At 43.5% G+C, this 21,987-nt stretch overlaps 1 protein-coding gene across 1 annotated transcript in view; it reads right to left on the bottom strand.

Moving 5' to 3' along the window:
* kcnq1.2 (potassium voltage-gated channel, KQT-like subfamily, member 1.2) overlaps positions 1–21,987 on the bottom strand; it is an 877,535-nt gene that overhangs the window by 783,409 nt on the left and 72,139 nt on the right. The window contains exon 2 of the mRNA XM_078568568.1: positions 10,152–10,242. Coding sequence (XP_078424694.1) covers positions 10,152–10,242 — 91 coding nt within the window. The remainder of the gene's footprint in view (positions 1–10,151; positions 10,243–21,987) is intronic.

The following is a 21,987-nucleotide window of genomic DNA, read 5'->3' as shown; positions in this document are numbered from 1 at the left end:
ACATTAACTGCAAAACATGTATTCCATCTTTCCCTAACACCTGATCCTTTGCTTTCTTTCTGTCTCTCTGCTTCTCCACTCTTCTCCCTTACTTTTCACATTTCCTTACCCCCCTGCCACAACTTTTCTTTTTCTTATTTCATCTTTCATTTGACTCGCAACATTTTTCCCTCTGTTACTTATAAGCTCAGCTCTACTGCATGAGGAAACTACTGAGGTGCGGATCGAGCTAAGTAATTAAAAGAGCCCAGAGAATCAGAGTGATCAGGGTAGGTCTGCTGATGAAGTTCAGTGCGTGCTAGGGAGAAAGACCTTTACTTATCTGGCTTTGCTGCTCCAGGTAATCTTAACTCTTTTACACAGGAAATCCTGGCTAGTGATAGTGAACAGAAACTCCTGATCTCGCTGAACTATGTTCACTGTTCACATAGTATCGATTTCAGGCAGAAGACCTTCAATTCATCTAGCCCATCTCTCCAAAGTATTCCAGTGATATATTTCTAATAACACTGAATTCCGTTGTTGGCAAAAAGTTATCTATTTCCTTCTTGAAACCTATTAAGGTCCCACCAGCTTGGTAATCTGTTCACTCTTTTACTTAAAAACAAAATTGCTCCGAGAGGCACACCTTATTTTGTTTTTGATGTCATCATTTTGTAAATGTTGTGCTCAGGTCCTGGAGTTTCAATTCCTGGGAGTAGCAGCTTTCCTTATGGGTAAGGAGGAAATCATGGAGTAATAGTACTTTGTGTTTTAACAAGAGGACACAAAATCTGAAGCTGTAACTGTCCACAAAAAATGTGGATGGTAAGCATGTATGTGTATAACGTCTTGGGTCTTTCAGAAACCTAAAAGTGCTTATATAACAGAAAATTTACACATGGCAATCAGATAATGAGTTTTTGTTTTTATTATTTGAAGGAAATGTTGGCCAGAATTCCAGGAGAACTTCCCGTTCTTTGAGTGAGGCTCCTGGGTTTTTAACATTCATAAGAACAAGCAGGCTGAGGTTTAACATATCCAAAGGGGCAGGTTCTCTGACAATCCAGTACTCCTTATTACTGAAATCAACAATATAGCCCAGGGTTTTCGCTCACCAGGTAGGCGTGCAGAGTTGGGAAATATCCCAGCTTGCTGCATTGCCTTGGGGGAAAGTGCCCCGAGTAATAGGATCTTCATTCCAGGGGGCGGTGTGCACAGGAGTTATGCCCACCGCCCCTGAAAACAGTTCAGGGGCAGCCACAGGGGCTGTGACTTCATCCCAGTTGTGTGGTTGAATAATAGGCCTTCCTGCCCTCACACCCCCACCTACTTCCCATGGTTCATCCATGACAACTCATGCCAACCCATGGGCCCCACCCACCCTGCATGGCCCCTCATACCCTCCATGCCAACCCATGACCTTCGACCCACTCCCCATGGCCCCTCATACCCTCCATGCGAACCTATGCCCTTCTCTTATCCTCATGGCCACTTATAACCACTATGCCAATGTAGTGCCAGCACATGACCCCCGCTCAGTCCCATGGCCCTTTACAGCCCCTATGCCAACTTAGTGCCAATCCATGCTCCCCACCTACCACCCTTTGCTCTTACGCCCTCCATGCTAATTCACCTAGCATTCATCATGCGCAGACCTCAGGAGCCATGCTGAGATACAATAAAACAAAGTTCTAAGTATCTATCATTATATAAAAAATCACTCATTGATAAAAGCTCATTCAATACTTTCAAATTCCTGCAAGTACTTAATCCCTTGTAAAAAAAATAAACATATGTATTCATAGCCCCTCATCAAAGACAGCTAATTCCTTCATAACCTTTTGGAGATGTCAATCAAATTGTGAACTTCCAGCCCCCGACTCTGATAATGTTAGGTCGTGGAAGCAGTCAAGCAGTAATAATACTATAATGATAGGCCTTAGGGTTATATCAACAAACAGATATTGAAACTGTAAACACCAACATTTATCAACTCAGAGATCACAGTTTTTTTTTAATATATAGGGCAAGGGATTTAAATAACTTGCGAGCTTGGCAGTTCCACAGGCCTTATCCATCTTTTACAAGCATTCATGTCTACTCTTAAAAATCGTAAGTCACACACTGTGGGACACCGATCATGCTTCAGTGAAAATAGGGTCTGTTTGTGTGAACAACAAAAATTTGTAATTGCATAGCACCTTTACTGTCCAAAAAGGTGCTTCATGGAGGTGTAATAAAATAAATGGACTTTTATGTGAAAGTGCTATCAACTGAACAAAAGGAAGATTTACATGCTATGAGGTTACTTTTTGTTGTTTCTTAGTGTGGAAATTGTATGTATTATACTAGGCATTTGGTATTGATGTAATGGTTAAGCACATTAACATAAGCTTTACAAACTCTGATTTTAACACTCAAGCTTGCAGAATTGACAGACAAATAAATAATCATGTGCATCAGAAGAATAGTGCTTGTAATTAAGCACTATTGTACAATTAAGAATAGTACAAAAGTAGAGGAAGAGATAGATGAATTTAAAACAACCATGAATAAGAGAGAAAAAGTGCAAGGAAAACCAATGGAATTAAAGGCTGAAAAGTTCCCTGGACCTGATGGCCTGCATCCTAGGGCCTTAAAGCAAGTGGCTGCAGAGATAGTGGATGCACTAGTTGTAATCTTCTAAAATTCTCTAGTTCTGGAAAGGTCCCAGGGGATTGGAAAGCCACAAGTGAAACACCACTATCCAGGGTAGAAAGCAGGAAACAATAGGCCAGTTAGTCTGACACCTGAGATTGGGAAAATGCTAGAATCAATTAATAAGGAGGTAGTAGCAGGACATTTAGAAAATCATAATACAAGTAGTCAGAATCAATATAGTTTTTTGAAAGGGAAATCATGTTTGACAAATTGTTCGAGTTATTTGCAGATGTAATAAGCTCATGGTGTTCAGGGTGTTATATTGGCATGGATAGAGGATTGGCTAACTAACATGAAAGTCAGCATGCAGGTACATCTAGTAATTATGAAGACAAATGGAATGTTGGCTTTTATTGCAAAGGGGATAGATTATAAAGGTAGGAAATTCTTGCTACAACTGTACAAGGCATTAGTGAGACTGTACCTGGGATACCATGTACAGTTTTGGTCTCCTTACTTAAGGCGGGATATGCACATGCATTGGAAATATTTCAGAGAAGGTTCACTAAACTGATTCCTGAGATGAAGGGATTGTCTTATGAGGAAAGGCTCAGCAGGTTGGGCCTATACTCATTGGAGTTTAGAAGAATGAGAGGTGATCTTATAGAAACATGTAAGATTCTGAGGGGACTTGACAGGGTAGATGCTGAGAGGGTGTTTCATCTCATGAGGGAATCTAGAACTAGGGGGTGCAGTTTCAAAACAAGAGGTCTCCCATTTAAGACAGAGATGAGGGGGAATTTCTTCTCTCAGAGGGTCATTAGTCTTTGGAATTTCACAAAGGGCAGTGGAGGCTGAGTCATTGAATATATTCAAGACTGAGTTCGATTTTTGATTGACAAGGCAGACAAGGGTTTTGAGGCGACGGGGGGTCAGGAAAGTGGAGTTAAGGCCGCAATCAGATCAACCATGACCTTATTGAATGGTGGAGCAGGCTCATAATAAGATTATGATCTTATGATTTTGTAATTATCACAAAGATTGTAGCCGGAAATTTTCAGCCCCTCATGCCTGCAAGGTATTCCGGTCCCACCAACGTGAACAGAGATTTCAATGGCTCGCTGGCCTTGCCGCGGGGGAACCCAATGTGGGGGGGCGGGGTTAAGGCTGGAAACTTCCAGCCTGTGTCCTCTGTCTTCTACTTGCAATTTGCCAGTGCCTCTTGTGAACACACCATCAATTCAATTAGTCAAATTCTTAAAATTGATGCTCACCCTGTTTACTTGAGCATCACCCTCAGCCAGTCATTAATTTATGAAAGCCAACTACAAAAGAAAAATCACTGGCCAAGTCAAAATGCAACAAAATCTAATTGACAGACTTGCTAGCTCTACCAGAAAAGCAAACTTCTTGCTTCATGCTTATCTGCTCTCATACAGTGTTATTCTGTTTCAGAATATTGCACTTTTTCAGAATATTGCACTTTCACTGCGGTTGGTTTACTTTGCACTAGGCTGGTGAATGCTCAACTGCATGTCACAAAGCGTTGCGTTAGGCACTTTGCATCATATTTGCCTCCCATGATTACAAATCCTCGGCAACATTGCTCCACCACCTTGAGATGCAGTAGCAGAATTGGTGAATAGATTCCGTGAATAAATCATGTTGTTAATTCATTCCAAATTGTTCCATTCAACAACAACGATGAGATTTTCTTCAAAACATCCATTATATTCAACTTTTCTGGATTCCTTTGACTCCTCCTTATCAAATCATTGGCATGAAGAGTTGACAGCAGATGCTCTTATAAATCACCATATCATCTCTGATTCTACAGATCATCAATTAAGGTTCAACTACAGGTCTCACCCCAGAAATCCTATTCAGTTCTCCTCATGCCATCTTAATGCTCGCATATCTCATATCTCTATGAAAAAATGTCATACGGACTTGAAACGTTAACTCTGTTTCTCTCTCCACAGATACTGTCAGACCTGCTGAGTTTTTCCAGCATTTTCTGTTTTTATCTCAAAATTATTCTCCCGCCACCACCAATCTAACCACAGTGTTCCCACATACTGGAACCTGCCTGCCACTATTGATCAAAGATGTGATTTGGCACCTGCAGTCTAGCTCTCCCTACACGCATTTCGGAACACATTTCCTATTATATATGTCTTTATGTATTCACCTGGATATAGAAAAAGGCAAGAGATAAAATTAATATCACACTCAAAATGATCACAAAATAACAAAGGCAATTAGTTACACTTGTAACAAATATAAATGTAGCCTGACTCAAAATAAGAGAAAGAGAGAAGAGAGGAAGAGAAGCAAACAGAGATGTATAAAGTTACAGAAAGAGATTTTTTTTAAGCTATGAGAATGTCACAATAACAGATCAGATAAATAATAGTCTGTAATCCATTGTATTTAACATAGTATGATTTTCCTGCCTTTATATAAATATATCCACTGACTCACTTTGAACAATATCATGGGAAAACAGTGTGAAAAGTGGAAGTACCTCTGTCCTCCAAAAAGATGTGCATAGATACCCATTCTTTCACAACTAGTGTCTGAAGGGGCACATTTATTTATTTACCTGTCATGGTATGGAAATGGGTATTTATTTACCAGAAACGGAGGAGTTGCAGATAGTGAAGAGGATTGTTAAAGGATATAGATCTGTTGGAGACTTGGGCGGAGAAATGGCAGATGGAGTTTAATCCGGACAAATGCGAGGTAATGCATTTTGGAAGGTCTAATACAGGCAGGAATTATACAGTAAATGGCAGAACCCTTAAGTGCATCGACGGGCAGAGGGATCTGGGTGTACAGGTCCATAGGTCACTGAAAGTGGCAACGCAGGTGGATAAGGTAGTCAGGGAGGCATATGGCATGCTTGCCTTCATTGGCAAAGGTATTGAGTATAAAAGCTGGGAAGTCATACTGCAGCTGTATAGAGCCTTAGTTAAGCCACACTTGGAATATTGCGTGCAATTCTGGTCGCCACATTACTAGAAGGATATAGAGGTGTTGGAGAGGGTGCAGAGGAGGTTTATCAGGATGCTGCCTGATTTGGAGGCTATTAGCTATGAGGAGAGGTTAGAGAAACTCGGATTGTTCTCACTAGAGCGACGGAGATTGAGGGGCGACTTGATAGAAGTTTACAAAATTATGAATGGCATGGACAGGGTAGATAGTCAGAAGCTTTTTCCCAAGGTGGAAGAGTCAATTACTAGGGGACATAGATTTAAGGTGAGAGGAGAAAACTATAGAGGAGATGTGCAGGGCAAGTTTTTTACGCAGAGGGTAGTGAGTGTCTGGAATTCGCTGCCAGAGGAGGTGGTGGAAGCAGGTACGATAATGTGTTTAAGAGGAAGCTTGACAAATACATGAATAGGATGGGAATAGAGGGATATGGACCCTGGAAGTGCAAAATGTTTTAGTTGACGGGCAATATGATCGGCGCAGGCTTGGAGGGCCGAAGGGCCTGTTCCTGTGCTGTACTTTTCGTAAAAAAAAAACCAAAAACATGTAGTTCACTGTCTGAACTGATTTCTTGCAAGCATATCTTACAGTGGAAGCATGCAAAAGCATAACCTGAAACTCTGAGCAACACCATGGGTAACCTACCATAACAAAGGAACTTGGGAGCATGGGACTTAGGAGCAGGAGTAGGCCATTCGGCACTTCAAGCCTGCTCTGCCATTCAATAAGATCATGGCTGATCTGGTTGTGCTCTCAATTCCACTTTCTTGTCTGCCCCCCATTACCCTTGACTCCCTTGTCTATCAAAAATCTATCTAACTCTACCTTGAATAAATTAAATGACCCAGCCTCCACTGCTCTCTGGGGAAGAGAATTCCACATGCTAACGACCCTCTGAGAGAAAAAAATTCTCCTCATCTGTCTTAGAAGGGAGACCTCTTATTCGTAAACTGTGTCCCCTAGTTCTAGTCTCTCCCACAAGTGTAAACATATACCCTATCAAGTCCCCTCAGGATCCTGCATGTTTCAATAAGATCACCTCTCATTCTTCTAAACTCTTGATAGGATAAGCCCTTCATCCCAAGAAATGAGTTGAGTGAACCTTCTCTGAACTGCTCCTAATGCAATTACATCTATTTTTTCAAATAAGGAAACCAAAATTGTACACATTGGGCAGAATTTTACACCAGCGGGATTTTATAGCCCCGCCCCCACCACGGCAGAGTTGTAAAATTCCACCCATTATTCCAGATGTGGTCTCACAAATGCCCTGTACAGCTGCAGTAAAACCTCCCTATTTTCATATTCCATTCCCCTTGCAATAAATGCCAACATTCCATTTGCCTTCTTCATCACTTGTACCTGCATAGTAATTTTTTGTGGTTCATGTGCCAGGACACTGAGGTCCTATCGAGTTCTGCAATCTCTCTACATTTAAATAGTATACTGCTTTTCTATTCCTCCTGCCAAAGTGGACAAGTTTACATTTTCCCACTTTATACTCCATCTGCCAAATTTTTGTCCACTCATTTAACCTGTCTGAATCTGTTTGCAGACTATCTGCCTCCTCATTCCTATCTTGGTGTCATTGGCAAATTTAGCTATCATGCATCCCGTCCCTTTATCCAAATCATTGATGTATATTGTAAACAGTTGAGGTCTTAGCACTGATCCCTGTGGCACGCCACTAGTTACAGCTTGCCAACCTGAAAAATACCAACTTATCCTTATTCTCTGCTTCCTGTTAGATAACCAATCCTTTACCCATGTTAATGTGTTACCCCATACATCATGTTCTCTTATCTTGTGTCGCAACCTTTGATGTGGCACCTTATCAAATGCCTTTTGGAAATCCAAGTACACCACATCTACAGGTTCCCCTTTATCCACCTTGCTTGTTACCTCCTCAAAAACTTTAATAATTTAGTTAGACATGATTTCCCTTTCACAAAGCCATGTTGACTCTGCCTGATCACATTATGATTTTCTAAGTATCCTGCATATCATGCATTCATTAGGTAATGTCTGATTTTTTTAGAAACAAGTGTGTTCTCAAAAATTAAAGTAATTGTTAGATTTGCATTTAAAAGTAATTCAGTTCTTTCAAAGCTTATAATTTATCTGTACTGATTTATTTGCTACTTTATTTAACTAGACTTTTATGAGTTGGATAATAAAAGAATAAGAACTAGATGCTATGGGGAATTTAATTCCCCACCATCTCTGAAGTGGTATGGGGGTGGGGCATGGGGTGGGCGGGCGACACACAGGGTAGAGAGCCCATTGCCTTGCTGACTGCCCCCAATAAAGTCAGGGGTGGGGAAGGTCGAGGACAGCCTTCACATCTGGAGGTCAATTGAGGTCCTTAAGTGGCCAATTAGGGGCCATTTAAGAGCTTCATGCAGTCACCACTGGTATTGTACCAGTGGTTAAGGGGAGAAAGGAGGCGGCTTATACCACATTGCAAACTTAGGGGTCAGGGGCTGAGCCCTCTTTAGCAGGCACCTGCGTTCCCTTGTATGGTCCCCCAATGCCCTCCATAACAATCCTTACCAGAGCCTGCCTGACTGACCACCTTACTTCTGGGGCCTCCATCAATACTGTGATTCTGGGGCCTCCCAATAACAGCCATTGCTCCCAGTAGCGCTGCTGGGATTGAAGAGCTGCTGGACCTCTGTTTAGCCAGCAGCTCTTATATCTGGATTCTTCACTTTTAAAGGCACAGGATCCCGACCACAGGCAGTTAATTGCCTGATTAATATTGATCCCTTTTGGGGTTCCTGGAAATGGCCATGGTGGGGTTGCCACCAGCCTTCTCGCTGGTGGATGGAACCACCACCATGGCCATTAAATCCATTCCTTGGTTTCTTTTTCCTAACAATCATTCCTAACCATGGGGTTTTGAGGGGCTTCTGCACCCAGGATTAAGACAACAGCCAATTACGAACATACGAATTAGGAGCATCAATAGGCCATTCAGCACCTTGAGCCTCCTGTGCCTTTTAATAAGATCATGGCTGATCTGTTTGTGGCTTCAACTCCACATTCTGCCGACCCCCAATAACCCTTGACTCCCTTGTCAATCAAGAATCTATTTATATTCAATGACTCGCCTCCACCACTCTCCAGAGAAGAGTTCCAAAGACTCATGATCCTCTGAGAGAAAAACTTTCTTCTCATCTCCATCTTAAATGGGAGACCCCTTATTTTTAAACTATGTCCCTAGTTCTAGTCTCTCCCAAAGGAGAAACATCCTTTCATCATTCACCTTGTCAAGTCCTCTCAGGATCTTATATGTTTCCATAAGGTCACCTCTCATTCTTCTAAACTCCAGTGGATACAGGCCCAGCCTGTCCAACCTTTCCTCATAAGATAACCCCTTCATCCCAGGTATCAATAGAGTGAAACTTCTCTGAACTGCTTCTAACATTTACATCCTTTCTTAAATGAGACCAAAATTGTACACAGTGCTCCAGATATGGTCTCACCAATGCCCTTGAACAACTGTAGCAAAAATTCCCTACTTTTATTTTCCACTCTCATTGCAATAAACGACAAGATTCCATTTGCCTTCCGAATCACCTGCTGTACCTGCACACTAACATTTTGTAATTCATGTACCAGGACACCCAGATCTCTCTGAACCGCAGAGTTCTGCAATCTCTCTCCATTTAAATAATATGCTGTAACAAAACAGAAAACACTGGAAAAGCTCAGCAGGTCTGGCAGCATCTGTGGAGACAGAAACAGAGTTAATACTTCAAGTCTAATATGGACTTGAAATGTTAACACTATTTCTCTCTCCACAGGTACTGCCAGACCTGCTGAGCTTTTCTAGCATTATCTGTTGTTATTTCAGATTTCCAGCAACTGTAGTATTTTGCTTTTAAATAATATGCTATTTTCCTATTCTTCCTGCCAAAGTGGACAAGTTCACATTTTCCCATATTACACTCTATCAGCCAAATTTTTGCCCACTCAGTTAATCTTTCTATGTCCCTTTGCAGACTCCTTAGGTCCTCTTCACAACTTACTTTCCTACTGAGTTTTGTGTCATCAGAAAATTTAGCAACCATATATGCAGTATCTTCATCATTATTGATATACATTGTAAATAGTTGAGACCCCAGTGCTGATATCTGTGGCACTCCGCTCATCACATCTTGCCAAGCTGAAAGTGACCCATTTATACCTACTCTCTGTTTCCTGTTAGCTAACCAATCCTATATCCATGCTAATATGTTACCCCCTACACCGTGGCCTTACTAAAATCTCAATTTAACTATACAATGTCCCTCATATATTTCCTTTACTATTGTATAATACATTTATATTTTTATCTGTTCCAGAGACTTAACCATGGAAACACTGGGATAGGTTTACAACTTTCCACCTGATCGCCATTCTGATGTTACATATGATTGCATTTTACAGAAACCGCTTATTCTCATTTCTGTTGATTGAATAGGAATAAATTATTGACAAGTTGAATGATATTCGGCTGCCAGTTTCATGTCAGCCAGTACTCTACTTACCATCCAAAAAAGAGTTCCAGTTGCAAAATCAGCATATTGGTCTATGGTAGATAGTACACTGAAGATCAAACAAATCAGCACCATCAAGAATCTGGAATTCAAAAAATATATACTTTTTTTTAGAAAAAACAAGGCCAGAGTTCGTCATGCATGACATCATCCATGTTAAAAGAAGTAAAAGTTAAAATCAAATGGTTGCATAATTATGATATTTCACTTACATTCTGTTCCGTTTTCCCTTTATTTCATTTGCTGTTTTAAAAAAGAAAATCCAGTAGAACATTCTTGATTCTCTTCAATACTGCACAAGTTAAATATTGAAAAGAATTATAGGTGCATAATGGAAGAGAATTTGGTCTTCAGTCAAAGCATGAAAGGTGGGAGCAAGTCAACAGCCTGCTTTTCTTTTCCATTAAAGCCAACTGAAAATAAAATGGACGCGGTATAAAATTGGGCCGCCAATTTGCTTGTGCTCATTTCCAGCTTCCATGGAAGACCAATTTAACCCTAATATGCTAGTTGTGTTAGTTGTTAGGCTATGCTCGCTTTTTTAATTGATTTCTTTACAAATATTCAAGGCACAGAGAGTAGGTTCACATGAAGCTAATGAACATATCTCCAAAGGGTATCGGGAAGTACAAGTTAAATTAGATTCCTTTGATTTGCAGTGGTAGTCATGGCTCCTGCACATTGTCTCAGAAAGACAATATTCAGCACTACATTAACGCAATGCCAGCCAAGCCATTATACAGCAGAGTCGTGCCCTTAAACCTTTATTTGTTACTGCTGATGTTACTTTACATCATTTTTATATTTTAACAGATAAGTTTAAAAACTTCACTTTGAATCAGCAAAGTGGAAAACCTTTCACATGTGACCTAGCAATGCAAAGGTAATTTTAATTTAGAAACAATTTGTTACTTTTTTATCCTCATTCCTCATATGCAATTGCTATACATATTTAAATAACTTGGATCCCGTAATCCACAGTGAAATTATGATATTTGAAAATGGACACTATAGATTAAAGAAGTTAAGGAAAGCATCAAACTTGAGGAAAAAGCATATAACTGCACAAAGATGAGTGGCAGGTCAGATGATTGGTCACAACGTAAAGAATGGCAGAGATTAATCAGGAGAAAGAAATTAGGGTATGAGACGAAGCTAGCTAGAAATGTAAAAACGGACAGCAATAGTTTCTACAGGTATTTAAACAGGAAAAGAGTAAGTAAAGTGACTGCTGGCCCTCCAGAGAGTGAGAATGGGGAGTTAATAGTATATAATAAGGAAATGGCAGATGAAATGAACAAATATTTTGCTTCTGTCTTCACTAAAGAGGATACAAAAAACATTCCAGTAATAGCTGTAAATCAGGAGGTGGAAGGGAGAGGGAAACTTGGTGAAATTACCATCACTAGGGAAGCAGTACTGAGCAAACTGATGGAACTGTGGGCTGACAAGTCTCCGGGTCCTGCTGGACTTCATTCTAGGGTCATAAAAGAGGAGTATAATGAGAGAGTAGATGCAAATTTAACATTGCAAAATGTTAATTTTCCAAAATCCACCAGAGTCTGGACAAGTTCCATCAGACTGGAAAGTAGCATATATAACCCCTCTATTCAAGAAGGGAGGGAGGCAGAAAACAGAAAATTATAGGCCACTTAGAGCGGTGTCTGTTGTGGGAAAGGTGTTAGAGTCCATCATTAAGGGGGTCATAGCCAGGCACTTAGAAACTCAACGTAATCGGGAAGAGTCAGCATGGCTTTGTGAAAGGGAAATCATGTTTAACCAATTTATTGGAGTTCTTTGAAGGAGAAACATGCGCTGTTGATAAAGGGGAGCTTGTAGATGTCCTGTACTTGGATTTCCAGAAGGCTTTTGATAAGGCGCCACATCAAAGGTTATTGCGGAAAATAAAAGCTCATGGTGTAGGGGGTAACATATTAGCACAGATGGAAGTTTGCCTGCCTGGTAGAAATCAGAAAGTATGCATAAATGGGTCTTTTTCTGATTGGCAGGATGTGACGAGTGGAATCCTGCAGGAGTCTATGCTGGGGCCTCAACATTTTACAATTTATATCAATGACTTAGATGAGGGGACCGAAGGCATGGTAGCTAGATTTGCAGATAACATTAAGATAGATAGGGAAGGGTGTTGTGAAGAGGGCGTAAGGAGGTTGCAGATGGATATAGATAGGTTGAGTGAGTGAGCAAAAATCTGGCAGATGGAGGAGGTGATGGCGTAGTGGTATTGTCACTGAACTAGTAATCCAGAGACCCAGGTAATGCTCTGGGGACCTGAGTTTGAATCCCACCATGGCAGATAGTGGAATTTCAATTCAACAAAAATCTAGAATTAAAAGTCTAATGATGATGATAAAACCATTGTCAATTGTTGTAAAAATCCATCTGGTTCACTAATGGCCTACATGTGACTCTATACCCACAGCAATGTGGTTGCCTGTGAAATGGCCTAGCAAGCCACTCAGTTATATCAAACCGCTACAAAGTCCCAAAAAAGGAATAAAACCAGACAGACAACCTGACATTGATCTAGGCACCGGAAACGACAATGAGGCCTTTCAATGCTGCAAAGTCCTCCTTACTTACTCATGTTCTTCTGTGACACAGGAATGGCCTGGCATGATGCTTTTCCTAGATTTATTTTCTTTACTAAGATACAGGGCAGAATTTTGCCGTCGGTGAGCAGGGGGCAGGGCTCGCTCGCCGGTGCATAAAATGACATGAGATGATGTCAGGCAGAACCCCTGACGTCATCCCACCCCATTTAAATTTTCAGGAAGGCGGGGGCACAGCAAAATCAGCTGCGGGCCCGCCGACCTGTCAATGGCCAATTGAGGCCATTGACAGGATCATTTAAGCAATTGAAGGACCTGCCCGTCCAAGCTTAAGGTTGTCAGGCAGGCCTGGAGCCCCAGCGGCAAATAGAGAAAACATGAAACCTCATCCAGCAGCGGGATGAGGTTTCATGCAGGGTTATGAAAATTTTAATAAAGTTTTTTGTGTAAATTATGAATATGTCCCAACTCATGTGACATTGTCACATGAGGGGGACACGTAAGGGTTTTTTTTTCCATTTTTAATAGTTTTCAAACTCCAGGCGATCTCCCTGAGGCTGCACTTAGCCTCAGGGAGATATGCGCTCTTTCGTCCGCATGCGTGGAAGAGCGCACTCTCGCTTTTGGGGAATTCCCCCCCCGCCTGCACAGGAAGCGCATAGCGCATAGAGCGGCCTGCTTCTCCGGCAGGGATTGGCTCCCCGCTCACCGGAGATTGGGTCGGGCCCGCCCACCCGACAGGTAGAAAATTCTGCCCGATGGGTGGAATTTTCTGCACCTCAGCGGCAGGAATCGTGGCAGACGGGAATGTAAAATTGGACGTGAGGCCAAAAGTTCATTATCTGCTGGCGGGAAAATAAGTTGGAAATTTCCCCTCAGGATGTTCATGGTGGCCTAATGGCAGGTCAACTTTCCCACTGATCCATGTCAGGAACCACATTTGCATACATTAGGATGTCATGAATACTCATTAAAATCACAAATCACGTTCTCCCTCCTAATTTAATGCCATGGCAGTGAGTGATTAGACAGGTCTGATTTATGACCGGATAAAAATAGCATGCACCTCTCCACCTTCACTTCATTTGCCACTTTGAGCTGTGTATACATTGTCGTGGTGGGAAATCAAAGCCAGTCCTGGAGCTCTACATGCAATGCTATAGGGCTATGCATGGTGTAGTACAGGGAGCGGTACTCGAAGTTCCGCTGGGGGTGGTCTCGGTATGTGATGGTACAGGTGGCCTCAAGATGGGTAGGAGTGAGGTCCACATGGGGCATATGGACACCGATAGTGATTGGTTCAGGGGAGAGGGCAGGGAGGTCCACAAAGATTACAATGGGCTCCAGGGTAACTGGGGAAGGAAGGAGAGTGAAGGGAAGGAGGTCTATCTCACATCATGGGGTTTTTGGATGATCGGAGGGACTTTCATGGTGACCGGGGAGGGAGGTTGGAAGCTGGTCTCAAAGTAAAAGTGCAGCACCACCATGCTGACTGTCCAATAGAATGATGCAGTTAAAAAAATCCCTTAGAAAATTTTGCCATGGATCGAGGCTGTCAGCTGAAAATACTTATGAAGGCTTATGAATACTTATTGAAAAGTTAATGAATCAGGAACACAAAATCACGGTGTGCTTTAATGCGGTAACACTAGGGTTTGGGATCACATTTGAGTTGGTCTCGTTGAGCCTTTTGCCATCACAGGAATGTGAGAAGGGAAGAGGGATCAAACCACTAAGGGAGCACAGCTGCAGGACATATGCCATTTGCAAGGTGGCCCATGAGGCTCTGCACAGAGCATTGTGGAATAGACAAGGCTTCCAGGACACAAGGCTTCCAAAAATACCAAAAGTGCAAGGCAGGGGTGAATTCAAATCCAAATGCGGTAGCCTGACAGTGCCTTGGATGAGTCTGAAATCACATAGCTGAGCCCAACCCTCTCCAATCCTATTTGTGGTCATGCTGTCAAGTTGCCGGAGGGATTAATAGGCATAGATGATCCTTGTGTTAGCTCCTCAGATGTAAGGGTGGATTGGGGAATGGCACATATCTAATGAGCACAGCCTAAGACTTCACACTGGTTTTCAGCCTTGGACTGCAGACTAAGTTGCATTCAGGTTTTTGACCTATCTGGCCCCAGGAAGGAGGAAGAGTGCAGAATGGAGGCTGCACACAATGCTGCCTTTTTGATGGCTGTGTTCACAATAAGGATGAGAAAAAGGGCCTGTTCCCGTCTGGCAGGGTTTAGAGAAGAGCGTAGGCCTGAGGTGCATGGTCCAGGGGGGACCCAGGAAGACCCAGAGGCTGGGGAGCTGAGACCCATCCCATGGAAGCGACTGGTGCAACCCAGAGTGTACCAAAGAAGACTCTCATTTTTGGAGATAACCAAGAGAGAGGGTCACAGATGCCTTCGGTTGTCAAGCGGTGTGATGGCTCATATCTGCCACATTCTTGGGGAGGATCTGACACCACATGGACTGGGAGGCCATCCCCTGCCAGCGGCTGTAAACGTGACTGCTGGACTCAATCTTTTTGTAAGCAGCTCATTCCAGGGATCCTGGGAACCTATGCAGCATATCTCAGTCCTCCACACACAAATGTATAGAGGACGTTACGGATGCCCCTTACAGAAAGGCACATCATTACATCCAGTTCACAATGAAACCAGCCAGACCACTGGATTTTTGGGATTTGCAGCAATCTCCGGCTTCCCACAAGTACAGGCTGCCATAGATTGGACACATGGTGCTTTATCAGCTCTGTGGCAGCAGCCACTGATCTTCATCAACAGGAAAGGGTTCCACCCCCTCAACATACAGCTGGTCTGCGATCATCAGAAGATCGTGCATGTTTGTGCAGGTTCCCTGGGAGTTCTCACGACTCTTACCTCTTGAGTCGCTCTCAAGTGCCGGAGATCTTCGAGAGCCTGTGGCGCTCACAGGGTTCGCTGCTCATTGACAAAGGGTACCTGCAAAAGACTTGGCTTATGACACCAGTGTGTCATCCTCAAAGTGCCTTGGAGGAGAGATACAACTGTGATACATTCTGTGACAAGGTCCATCATAGAGCAAACTATTGGCATCCTGAAGATGCACTTCCGATGTTTGGACCATTCAGGTGATGGAGGAGCCCAGCGCATCAGTACAAAAGATCAGGCTGAAGCATTTGCTACAATCTTCAGCCAGAAGTGCTGAGTGGATAATTCATCGCGGCCTCCTCCAGAGGTCCCCGGCATCACAGATGCCAGCCTTCAGCCAATTTGATTCACTCCACGTGATATCAAGAAACAGCTGAAGGCACTGGCTCCAGTACTTCCCATGCCCCTAGCCAAGCTGTTCCAGTACAGCTACAGTGTTGGCATCTACCATGTGGAAAATTGCCCAGGTATGCCCTGTACACAAAAAAACAGGACAAATACAACGCGGCCAATTACCACCCCATCAGTAAAGTACTGGAAGTGGTCATCAACAGTGCTATCAAGCGGCGCTTGCTTAGAAATAAGCTGCTCACTGATGCCCAGTTTGGGTTCCAGCAAGGCCACTCAGCTCCTGACCTCCTTACAGCCTTGGTTCAAACCATTCACGATTCCTCAGATACTGAAGCAGTCCATGTCCAAATGCAGCAAGACCTGGACAATATCCAGGCTTGGGCTGACAAGTGGCAAGTAACATTCACGCCATACAAGTGCCAGGCAATGATCATCTCCAACCAGAGACAGACTATAACCATTGTCCTTTGACATTCAATGGCATTACCAATGACTGTGTGGTGGTCATTCCTAATGATACTGTCATCACAGATGAATCCCCCACTATCAACATCCTGGGGGCTACCGTTGACCAGAAACTGAACTGGACTAGCCATATAAGTACTGTGGCTACAAGAGCAGGTCAGAGACTCAGAATCATGGGATGAGTAACTCACCTCCTGACTCCAAAAGCCTGTCCACCATCTACAAGGCACAAGTCAGGAGTGTGATGGAATATTCCCCACTTGCCTGCGTGAGTGCAGCTCCCACAACACTTAAGAAGCTTGACGCTGTCCAGGACAAAGCAGTTCGCTTGATTGGCACCACATCCAGAAACAGTCACTCTCTCCACCACTGATGCACAGTAACAGCAGTGTGTACCATCTACAAGATGCACTGCGGAAACTCACCAAGGCTCCTTAGACAGCACATTCCAAGCCCATGACCTCTACCATCTAGAAAGACAAGGGCAGCAGATAGATGGGAACACCACCACCTGGAAATTCCCCTCCAAGCTGCACACCACCCTGACTTGGAAATATATCGCCATTCCTTCACTGTCGCCGGGTCAAAATCCTGGAACTCCCTTCCTAACAGCGCTGTGGGTGCACCACAGGGACTGCAGCGGTTCAAGAAGACAGCTCACCAGCACCTTCTCAAAGCTACTAGGGATGGGCAATAAATGCTGGCCGAGCCAGCAAACCCCACATCCCGTGAATGTTTAAAACATGTGTAGGAAAATGTGAAGTTGTTCACTTTGGCAGGAAGAATAAAAAAGCAGGGTTTAGTTCAATGGAGAATGACTGCAGAATTCTGATGAGCAGAGGGATCTAGGTGTTCTAATGCATGAGTCACAAAATGTTAGTATGCAGGTACAGCAAGTAATTAAGATGGATGATGCAATACTATCCTTTATTATAAGAAGAATTGAACATAAAAGTAAGTTGACAGGGCCCTCAACCGTGTCCGGCCCATATCCCGCGCATCCTCCCTCACGCCTTCTCCTCCTTCCCAGAAACATGATAGGGTCCCCCTTGTCCTCACTTATCACCCCACCAGCCTCCGCATTCAAAGGATCATCCTCCGCCATTTCCGCCAACTCCAGCATGATGCCACCACCAAACACATCTTCCCTTCACCCCCCTTGACGGCATTCCGTAGGGATCGTTCCCTCCGGGACACCCTGGTCCACTCCTCCATCACCCCCTACTCCTCAACCCCCACTTATGGCACCTCCCCATGTCCACGCAGAAGATGCAACACCTGCCCCTTCACTTCCTCTCTCCTCACCGTCCAAGGGCCCAAACACTCCTTTCAAGTGAAGCAGCATTTCACTTGCATTTCCCCTAACTTAGTCTACTGCATTCGTTGCTCCCAATGCGGTCTCCTCTACATTGGAGAGACCAAACGCAAACTGGGCGACCGTTTTGCGGAACAACTGCGGTCTGTCCGCAAGAAAGACCCAAACCTCCCTGTCGCTTGCCATTTTAACACTCCACCCTGTTCTCTTGCCCACATGTCTGTCCTTGGCTTGCTGCATTGTTCCAGTGAAGCCCAACGCAAACTGGAGGAACAGCACCTCATCTTCCGACTAGGCACTTTACAGCCTTCTGGGCTGAATATTGAATTCAACAACTTTAGATCTTAAACTCCCCCTCCCCCAATCCCCACCCCGTTTCTTTTCCCCCCCCCACCCGCCTTTTTTTTCAATAATTTATATAGATTCTTCTTTCCCCACCTATTTCCATTATTTTTAAATCTAAAACTAAAACCTTTAGTCTTTCCACCCCACCCCCACTAGAGCTGTACTTTGAATATCCTGTCTTGCATTCTTAATTAGCACTTTTCTCAGACAAAGACCACCACCTTCAACACCTCTTTGACCCTTTTGTCTCTGACATCTTTTGATTATCTGCTCACACCACACCCTCAATGTGTCTCTTCCCCCCCACCCACCTTAAACCAATTTATATTTCTCCCTTGTTGAAACTATGCTTCAGTTCTGCTGAAGGGCCATGAGGGCTCGAAACGTTGACTGATTTCTTCTCCGCCGATGCTGCCAGACTTGCTGAGTTTTTCCAGGTAATTCTGTTTTTGTTTTGTTTTGGATTTCCAGCATCCGCAGTAGCTTTTAGCTTTTTGTTTTTATAAAAGTAAGTATGTTATGTTTCAGTTATACAAGGCATTGTTAAGACCACATCTCGAATATTGTGTGCAGTTTTGGTCTCCTCATTTAAGGAAGGATGTTGGAAGCGATTCAGAGGAGGTTTACCAGGTTGATACCTGGAATGAGTGGGTTGTCTTATGAGGAAAGGTTAGACAGACTGGACATGTTTCCACTAGAGTTTAGAAGAGTGAGGGGTGTCTTGATTGAAATATATAAGTTCCTGAATGGTCTTGACAGGGTGGACATGGAAAGGATGTTTCCTCTTGTGGGTGAGTCCAGAACCATGGGGCATGGTTTTAAAATTAGGGGCTACCCTTTTAGGACAGAGATAAGGAGAATTTTTTTCTCTCAGAGGGTTGCGTGACTGGAACTCTCTGCCTCCAAAGGTGGTGGAGGCAAGGTCATTGAATAGTTTTAAGGCAAAGGTAGATAGATCCTTGCTAAGCAAGGGAATCTAAGCTTATCAGGAGTAGATGGGGATGTAGAATTCAAAACACAGACAGATCAGCCACGATCTTATTGAAAGGCCGAGCAGGCTTGAGGGGCCAAATGGTCTACTTCTGCTCCTATTTCGTATGGTCACATGTTCATGTATCTATTGAGTAAATATTTGCCAATTTGATAATGAAGGAAAAGGTCATTTTTGTCATGAAGTCAGGTGATATGACACATGTCCACAAGATATTTTGGGAATGTTTTTAGGTAAGTTTGTTTATTATCTTTTTTTAAAAAATGGTGCACTTTTAAACAATATTTTTGAATATTTGGAGCAAACATTTCATTACCATGAAATAATGAGACGTAGGTTTGGTGGCTAGCAACAATTGTGGGTTCATGCAGTAGCAAGTCTGTATGATCATTGCCACCGTTCAAAATGTAACTATTTTATAACAGGACTGGAATGATTGGTAAAAGACAGAATTTTAGCAAGAAACTATTTATTGATAAGTGCTGCAACAACACATCTTCCATGACAAAAATGTCCCTTAAGATGTTCCTGTACAAAACATTAAAAATACTATTTTATAGCGAGGCCACAAAAGCAGCGAGGGGCAGTGAGAGTTTGGGGCCACAGAAGCGTTGAGAGGCAAGGGGAATTTGGGGCCATAAAAATGGTGAGAAGCAGCAGGAGTTTGGGGCCATAAAAGTGGCCAGGGGCAGCGAGAGTTCCAGACTATAAAAGCAGCGAGAGGCAGTGAGTTCAGGGCCATAAAAGCAATGAGAAGCAGTGGGAGTTTGAGGCTATAAAAATGGCGAGAAGGAGCAAGAGATCAGCTCCATAAAAGCAGTGAGAAAGAGCAAGAATTCAGGGCCATAACAAAGGTGAGAAGCAGAAAGAATTTGGGGTCATAAAAGTGGCGCGAAGAAGCAGGGGTTCAGGGCCATAAAAGCAGTGAGATGCAGTGAGAGTTTGGGGCCAGAAGAGAGGCACAGAAGAATGAGAGATCAGGGCCATAAAAGTGGCGAGAAACAGCAAGGGTTCGGAGCTAGGCTATGGAGCGGCAAAGCCCCGCTCGGAAACAAAAATCAAGGTGTGACATCACAGGAAAGTCGTAAGTTGATTGACTGGTGAGTTTTGCTGCTTAGGGACTGATTGGGTAAAATTGTCCCAGATTTGCACTAAGTGCAGTAGCAAGCATGAAAAAAGATGTTTTACCCGCCACTGTGGCTGGCGGGTTTGCGTACTGTATCGTATAGACATAGCTAAGCAATCCAATTACCAATGGGTCAGACCAAAGCTCTGCAGTCCTGCCACATCCAGTCATGAACAGTGGTGGACAATTAAACAACCAATGTGAGGAGGAGACCCCACAAACTGCCCCAGCCGCAATGGCGGAATCCAGCATGTCAGTGGAAAAAGCAAGGCTGAATTTTTTTGCAGTCAGTCAGAAGTGCCGAGTGGATGATCCATCTTGGCCTCCGCTTGAAGTTCCCACCATCACAGATATCAGTCTTCAGCCAATTCAATTCACTCCATGTGATATCAAGAAATGGCTGAGCACACTGGACTACAAAGGCTTGAAAACATCCTGGCTATATTGCTGAAGACTTGTGTTCCAGAACTAACCACACTCCTAGCCAAACTGTTCCAGTACACCTACAACACCGGCATCCACCCAACAAAGTGGAAAATTTTCCAGATATTCCCTGCCCACAAGTTGTAGGACAAACCGAATCCAGCCAATTACCACCCCATCGGTTTATTCTCAATCATCAGCAAAGCAACAAAGGTAACATCAAATGTGCTACCAATCAGCACTTACTCAGCAATAATCTGCTCATCAATGCTCAGTCTGGGTTCCACCAGAATCACTCAGCTCCTGACTTCATTACAGCCTTGATCCAAACATGGACAAAAGGGTTGAATTCTAGGGATGAGGTGAAAGTGTTGTTTTATGAGGTGAGTGTGACTGCCTTTGACATCAAGACAGCTTTTAACCAAATGGGTAATCAAAGGAGCCCTAGTAAAATTGACGCCAATGGGAATCAAGGGAAAAACTCACAGCTGGCTTAAGTCTATGTAACAGAAAGGAAAATGATTGTGATTGTTAGAGGACAATCATTGCAGCCCCCGGACTACACTGCAGGAGTTCCTCAGGCCAATGTCCTAAGCCCAACCATCTTCAGATGCTTCATCAGTGATTTTCCCTCCATCATAAAGTCAGAAGTGGGAATATTTGATGATGATTGCAGTGTTCAGTTCCATTTGCAACTCCTCAGGTAATGAAGCAATCCGTGCCCACATGCAGCAAGGCTTGGGCTGATAAATAGCAAGCTACATTCGCGCCATACAAGTGCCAGGCCATGACCATCTCCAATAGGAAACTACCCACATCCTCCTCACATTTCACAGCATTATCATTGCCAAATACCCCACCATCAACATTCTGGGAGTCACCATTGAACAGAAACTTAACTGGCCCAGCCACATGAATGCAGTGATTACAAGCATAGGTCACAGGATGGGAATTCAGGGGCAACTAATTCACCTCTCAGCTCCTCCTGAGTGCAGATCAAACAATACTCAAGAAGCATGACATCATCCAAGACATAGCAGCCACTTGATCGGCCCCCAAGTTCACCACTTCCTCCACAACCAGCACACAGTGACAGATGTGTGTACCTTCGACAAGATGTACTGCAGCAACTCAGCAAGCGTCCTTCAACAGCACCTTCCAAATCCCTGAGCTCTATCACCTAGAAGGAGGAGGGCAGCAGATGCGTGGGAACACCACCATCTGCAAGTACCGCTCCAAGTAATACACGATCCTAACTTGGAACTATATCGTCGTTCCTTCATTGTCATTTAGTCAAAATCATAGAACTCCCTCCCTAAGAGCACT

The sequence above is a fragment of the Cetorhinus maximus genome, chromosome 22 (genome assembly GCF_964194155.1).
Source record: "Cetorhinus maximus chromosome 22, sCetMax3.hap1.1, whole genome shotgun sequence".
Classification (NCBI taxonomy): Eukaryota; Metazoa; Chordata; class Chondrichthyes; order Lamniformes; family Cetorhinidae; genus Cetorhinus; species Cetorhinus maximus.
Note: the sequence above shows the minus strand (reverse complement) of the source record. Positions and strands in the feature narration are given on the sequence as shown.